Source organism: Condylostylus longicornis, unplaced genomic scaffold (genome assembly GCF_029603195.1).
Source record: "Condylostylus longicornis isolate FDR11 unplaced genomic scaffold, ASM2960319v2 ptg000162l, whole genome shotgun sequence".
Lineage (NCBI taxonomy): Eukaryota > Metazoa > Arthropoda > Insecta > Diptera > Dolichopodidae > Condylostylus > Condylostylus longicornis.
Window position 1 is genome coordinate 867,574 of NW_026578130.1, and position 6,881 is coordinate 874,454.

The following is a 6,881-nucleotide window of genomic DNA, read 5'->3' on the forward strand; positions in this document are numbered from 1 at the left end:
TAACGATTACCAATACATATGTATATGGAATCGTAAATTACTGTACTTAGAATATTTGGAAATGTTGACATATATTTGCGATATCTTAAGCTTTGATAGAATAGCGATATTCTATAAATGCGGGAGGAGCGATCGAATAAACATCTTCTATAGTTAAGCTTGCGCATAAAAGACTAATCTTTCTAAAGAAATTACGTATAGATGCAATTCTCTGAAGAAGAATCGGGTATCGGGTATATCGGATATATATCGGGTATATTCATTATGAGGTGGATGTATATGTATTATGAGGTGGATGGTTTTTCCTTCCTTGAATTTCGGGAGGGTGGCATGGAAGGAAAGGAATTTTTCTAGTACCAATAGGAGAGGCCTAGAATGATTGCAGAGACTTGCATGCATGTATATTACTGGATGTATGGGATAACGTCAGCCGCCAGAAAAACTCTTCAGGACAAGGGTGATGCGGGTTAAGAGAGGCTTGTGAGATTGAGAGATTGTGAAAACTTCTCGAAGGACTTCATTCTTCTCCGTTTCTTCAGTCGACATCTTTCGAAAATACAGCTTTAAGAAAACTTTTACCTCACATCCGGAAAATAGGGGAGCCACCAACTGGATGTTAATCCACAGCAGAAGGAAGTCTGTGGTTGGCTACGTTCTTGCAACAGGAGGGCTACAAAAGAACGACCCTCATACGAGATACTCGAATTTCTCAAAATATATAAATATTTGAGACTATGACATTTAATTCTAACGTCAGCAAAATGACAGTTCGCCTAGTCATTAAGATATCCTTAAAATCTAGGAGAACTATCATTTTTACATCGCCATTTAAAAAAAAAAACTTATTTTTTTCTGAAAAACCTACAACTTTAACAAAAAAATTTTTAAATTTCTTAATTCCTGAAATTTTGTCTTTCAATCGTGTTAATGAGTACCTATACATATAAATAAAATGTCATTATAATTACACAAACTAATATAACAATGCTCTATAAATAATATCAAACTATCTATAAAAAATGTAAAATGCCAAGAGGTTCCAAAATCTTCCTAATATCTTATAATATAATTTTTATCTCACATTTCTGTTTTTTTTTATGAATAATAATCTACATATTATTATGTAATTTCAAAACTATTTTAATTCGGCCACACCATATTATCATAAACGTCAATAATTAGCTAGACGTTCTCCTTTTTCTTTTTTTTTTTAATAATTTTCATATTAAAAATCCATTTTATTAACTAAGTACAATAATTTTGTACACCATAGAATGTAAAAATCAAAAATGCCAAAATATGTTCCATAAAATAGTTTCTTCTTCAATATAATTTCATGTGCGAGGCAGAAAAAAAAAAAAAGAGTTTATGAAAAATTTATAGCCTGTAACAAAATGAATTAAAATTAAAAAGTAATAATAATAATAATAGTTAGTTTATGTAGAAAAAAATATAAATATATGCAAATTTTGTTATAAATAGAAAATATAATATTATAGAAAAAAAATTTTAGATAAATTATTATGATTTTCAATATTTTTTCTTATTTTTTTCGCAATATCGCAAAAAAAATTCATTCAACCCACCCATATATAAAACATCAACAACTAATTTTAGTTCACTTTTCACTGAATTAAAAATTTTTCTATATAGGGGGGGAGTCATTACAATGTGTTCTATCAGATACCATCGCTTAGGCCAACAAAAGTTAGACAAAATTTGTCTAATTTAAAATTTGAAATTTCAAGTATGGTGTCAAATTTTAAAAATTTTGAAGAAATTTTCTTCTTTTTCAAGTTCTTTTCCCTATAACGTCTACTCCAAGAAAGATAAAACTTTTTGAAACGGCTAGTAAAAACTGGAAATTAATCCTATGAAATCCTATTTTGTATTGTATGAAATCCTATTATGTAATATACTTTCGAAATAGCGAGTGTGTTTATTTTAGAAAAGTTCAAATTGCTCCTTTTTTTAGTTTTCTTCAACATGATAAATTCGTATGAAATTTGTTGAAACTTCAAAAAAAAAATTTATGGAATTTTTTCCAGTAAAACATTCAAATACCTTTAATGGACCAGGAAATAGAGCAAAAAAAAACTCCCATTTGAATTTATTTATACATCACCCTGTAGATCAAACATTTTTAATCTTAAATATTTCTTTAAATGAAGCAGAACTTAAAAATTTAAAATACTTTTGCATAAATACATACAAACATACAAAATATTATATTTTTGGTTTGAGAAAAAAAGACAAAAAGTTATTAAGATGTGATGAAGATTATATAAGAGATGAGATATAGAACGTCCTTTAGTTTCCGCACCTATAACTTTGACACAATAATTTTAGTATTTTTTATTTTTCTCTCATTTGTTTATATCGTTTTTGTTCTATTTTAGCGTGAAAAATTATTTGCTATTCATTCAAACGACAAATAAAATAACAAGTTGTAAAATGATCCAAGATACAAGAATATTCCACGCCATTTATACTGGCATTATATAATTCTCTGTGTATTTTTATATGAGTAATGCTCATAAAATCAAATGAAACGAAAATGAAAAACAAAAAGTATAAAAAAAATGTATAAAATCATAGATGGAAACTGAAATTATGATAGAATTGTAAGGTAAATTCATAAAATATTTGATCAGATACTGAGTATTGTATAGTTTAAGTCTCAAGTTATAAGATTATAACAATAATATCTATTGCAGTCTGTAGTAAAAAATCCAAAAACGAAAAAAAGTCAGTGACGGTTCTTTAAAATGTAGGTTGTATAGGTAGTATTGAGAGGTGGTGACGAAAAATATTGAATCGCCGAAGGGGGTTTTTAGAACGCGATTCTTCTGATGCACCGGGGTAACTTATGAGATCGGACAGAGCACAACCGTGCCTTATTATCGTGTTATTGGAAGAATTTGGCTTCTTTTGTGGATCAATTGCCCAAATTCTCTTAGAAGGTATGCAGATGTCTCACTCTCTACTCTACATATACTAGAACAATTATTCTCTTCTAGGCCAAGTTTCCTTATCTCTGATTCGACAGCACATATCTGAGATCCCTTACTTGGTTTCATGTACATTCTCATTATTACTTTAGATCGTTTTAGTCATAGTCGTCTGAGTAACGTGTTTCCACCCGTCAATGCAATGGAGGATATCTTCAGTGCTCGGATCGCTCACCCTCTAATTCCTTCCTTAGCTCTGCTGGAATTATATGAGGCTAAAATATCTCTAAGCACGTCTTTGACCCATTCGTATAAAGCAGAATGGTATGTGACCCACCCTTCCCCCACGGTCCAGACACTTCAGTTTCTTCTGTTACCTAATATCAGAGGTAAGATCTCCTTCGAGAGTCGCTCTTGTCCTGGCTTCCAGTTAAGTTGGTGTGTATTGATGTTTGGTGAATATAACTCTGGATCTTTTCGTTCTAACCTTTGACTATATTCTTGCACTAACACGATTCTTGTATTAAAGAATGAAAAGCTCGTCACTAAAGCTCATAAATAACAAAATAAAATAAACAACACTTTATCATATTTACCGTAAAAAACAAAATGTCTCCACCACTGATATTATAAATTGATTGATTTCCTATACTACAAGATTGATAAGGAACAAAAAAAGTAAACTTTATAGAAAAATAACAAAAAAAAGACTATTGAAAATACTTACCGAAACTTAAATTGAATCAACAATTTCAAAGATTATAAATGTTTTATTTCATCACTTTAGCACCTTTTATATCACCTTTAATATCAAAAAAACTGGCAGTATTAGAAAAATTTTCAATGAATTTATAATCAATTCGTGATTTATTTTGAACACAATAGAATCATTAAGGACATGCACATCCTCCTCTTTATTACATCAACATAAATGGTCATTTTATATTTAATTTAAATATTTAAATTTTATTACAAAATCTATATATACTTAATATAAATGTAAATGATTAAAATAATGTGTAAATTATGCAAAATACATGAAATTGTTATTTTACAATAATTATGTAATTGAATGTAATTGTTAGTTTAAATATAAGAAATTATTTTGTTTTTGTGCGTAATTGCTAATTATTATATTGGAATAGATAAGCAGATCTTTCTATTGCTAAAAATGGTTATTTTAACGATTTAACTTGAAAAAGTAAACGTTGATTTTAATCTTAAGTGTTCAATAACAAATCACCTTTGTTTAAGATTGATATTTAATTTACTCTGTGGTTAAAAACGATTAAGTTAGAATTACCAGTTTCGAGAAAGACAATAACAAAAATCACGCTTTTAAAATTTAGAATTCAATAGAGATTCGAAATTTAGATTAATAACACAACAAAGAACTGAAATAATTTTCAAGTTGAATGAAGCGCAGTTTTGCATCAGTATCACAGAATTAATGGTATAGAATTTAACAATTTATTTAGTTAGCTGTGAATGCTATGTATTAGTTAGTTAGCAATTAAAATCTCATATATTTTTAATATTTCAAATAATTAATTCTAGATTTGATCTTATACTGTTTGTAGGTATATGTAGTTAATTTTTGATAAATATCATATTTATGTGCTTTGAATTATGAAACTAAATTATGAAAGATCACCATTCTTATCATGTAGAATATTTAATTCACAATCGCTCTGTTCTTAAATTTTAAAATCTCGTTCACTATTTAATTGCATAATATTATAAAATTTTATAATTTATGTATTTATTTAAATATATTACCTACATACAATATATATATATATATATATTAGGTATACATGTCAAAAAATACTCACATAACTGAGTTTTTGTGAAATCTGGTTTTGAAAACAAAGAAAAAAAAAAAAATTTCAACTAGCTTCAAAAAATTTTTATTTTTTGTTTAATTTTGAAAAAAAAAAACAAAAAAATATTATGGAAATTAAAAATTTTTCAAAGTGAAATTTACCATAGAAAAACCAGATTTTTGCGGCAAAATTTGTTTTAATTAATTTTTATATATAGTTAATGTGTTGGCCTGCTAGTAACGAAGAGGTCTAGTCATTTAAAATAATAATAATCTGTTTATGTATTAGTAAATTCTAAAATCATTATAAAATTGTGGCAAATATTTAAGATAAATTCAAGTTATCTGACTGCAAAACTCAATGTTTCATTCTGAGTTCTTTCATTTTTAGTTCTTTTTCTAGTTTTTGAACCTACTACAAAAGTGTAACTCAATTTATTATTTGTTTACCCAAAAAAATGTTCACATTCGGGTAAATAACCGCAAATTTTAGGCATAATCAATTAATTTTTAAATTTCATATTGCATTAACACGGGTTTTTGAAATTTGATAAGGTGTTTAAGATTTAAATTTCGTATCACTCTTCATTGTGGACAGCTTTACTTCTCTTGATTTGAAAAATTGTTCGTACACCTAAATTTCTTCTCACTATTTTTATTGAAAAAATAGTGTCCTTTGTCCAATGACATCATTATTTATTCCTGCTCGTTTCTGAAATTAATTAATATTTTCAAAATAATTTTTAAATAAAACTAAGTAAATTAATTAATTTTTCATTACTATTATTTTTTTTTTACTTTTTTTAAATAAAAGTGAATACACAAAAACAAAATAACATTTAAAGGAAATTTTAATTAACAGCTTAAAATAATGAAAAAATCAAAACATATAAAACTGTTAAAATCACCTAGTTATATAAGAAGAAAATTTATTTATTTTTTTTTTATTTTTTATGTTCTATAGATATTCAAACTTAATGAAGACACTATATTTTAAATAAGTCTAGCTGGTAAAATTAAAATATATATATACAATATATATTCTTATATAATATAATAATTGGCTGGATCTTAACGACGATGAATAAAAATTATTATAAAAGACGTATATATGATAAAAAAAACAGTTCTTCCGTTTCAATTCCATAAATCATAAAAAATAAAAAAAAAATAAATAAATTTTCTTCTTAAAAACAAAAAAAAAAACACCAACAAACAGCACTATTTCTTTAACATTAACTTTAACATCGTTGTACTCTACAATTTAAGCTATAGTCATAATTTACAAAATAAGGCAGTTAAATACATTTAAGGGCTACAATATTTCTACTCAATATGCTTATGATAAATTCTATAAGATTACATAATTATTTACACTTAATATAAAAAACATTTTTTCGAATTTTTTTTTTTTTTTTTTTGTAATTTTAGGTACAATCAATCAATTGCGATTGCTTTATTGTATTTTCAACTTTGAACTCAATGTTTTTTAGGTTCATCATGAGCATGTTCAGCTGCTAACCGTGCTGCTTTTGAAATATCTTCTGGAATATTTGTTCCTGATGGTATAAATCCTTTATCATCAGCTGTATAATGTACTTCAACATTTTGTCCATCTTTATCAACATATCTATATGTTCCAGTTATTTCTAAGTAAGCATCTTCTGTTCCAACATTTTTAGGTATAGCTTTTTCTTCACGGAATGAACCATCAGCACCTTCAAAAAGGAATGAATATGAACCATCAGCATTAACATCAGTTTCTGATTTTAAAATAGCAATTGGTTCATCAGCAGGACGTGCCTGTGTAATTGCAATTATTGCTAAAAGTGCCAACTATAAGAAAATGTTTTTTTTTTTTTTTTTTTGTAGATTATTAAAGTAAAATTCAGAGCATAACATTTAAAATTCTATCGTAGAAACAAAATTGTTCCTAAAAATAGAAAAGAAAAAAATTAATTGAATATACTTACGAATTTGAACATGATGTTGTTTTGTTGATTTTGACGGCGTTTAAGAATGACAACTAAATCGGGTTTCTGACATTCAAGAACTTTTTATACCACCATTTTTTATGTTAATTTTTATTTTTGCCTTTTGTTTTT

At 26.5% G+C, this 6,881-nt stretch overlaps 1 protein-coding gene across 1 annotated transcript; it reads right to left on the reverse strand.

Annotated features, from left to right (window-relative positions):
* Positions 1 to 6,255: 6,255 nt before the first annotated feature.
* Positions 6,256 to 6,881, reverse strand: LOC129616094 (endocuticle structural protein SgAbd-6-like). The gene is made up of 2 exons (XM_055531563.1): positions 6,750 to 6,881; positions 6,256 to 6,612 (listed from the first exon to the last, which is right to left on the reverse strand). The coding sequence occupies exons 1-2, from the start codon at positions 6,759 to 6,761 to the stop codon at positions 6,256 to 6,258; spliced, it is 369 nt and encodes a 122-aa protein (XP_055387538.1). The 5' UTR covers positions 6,762 to 6,881.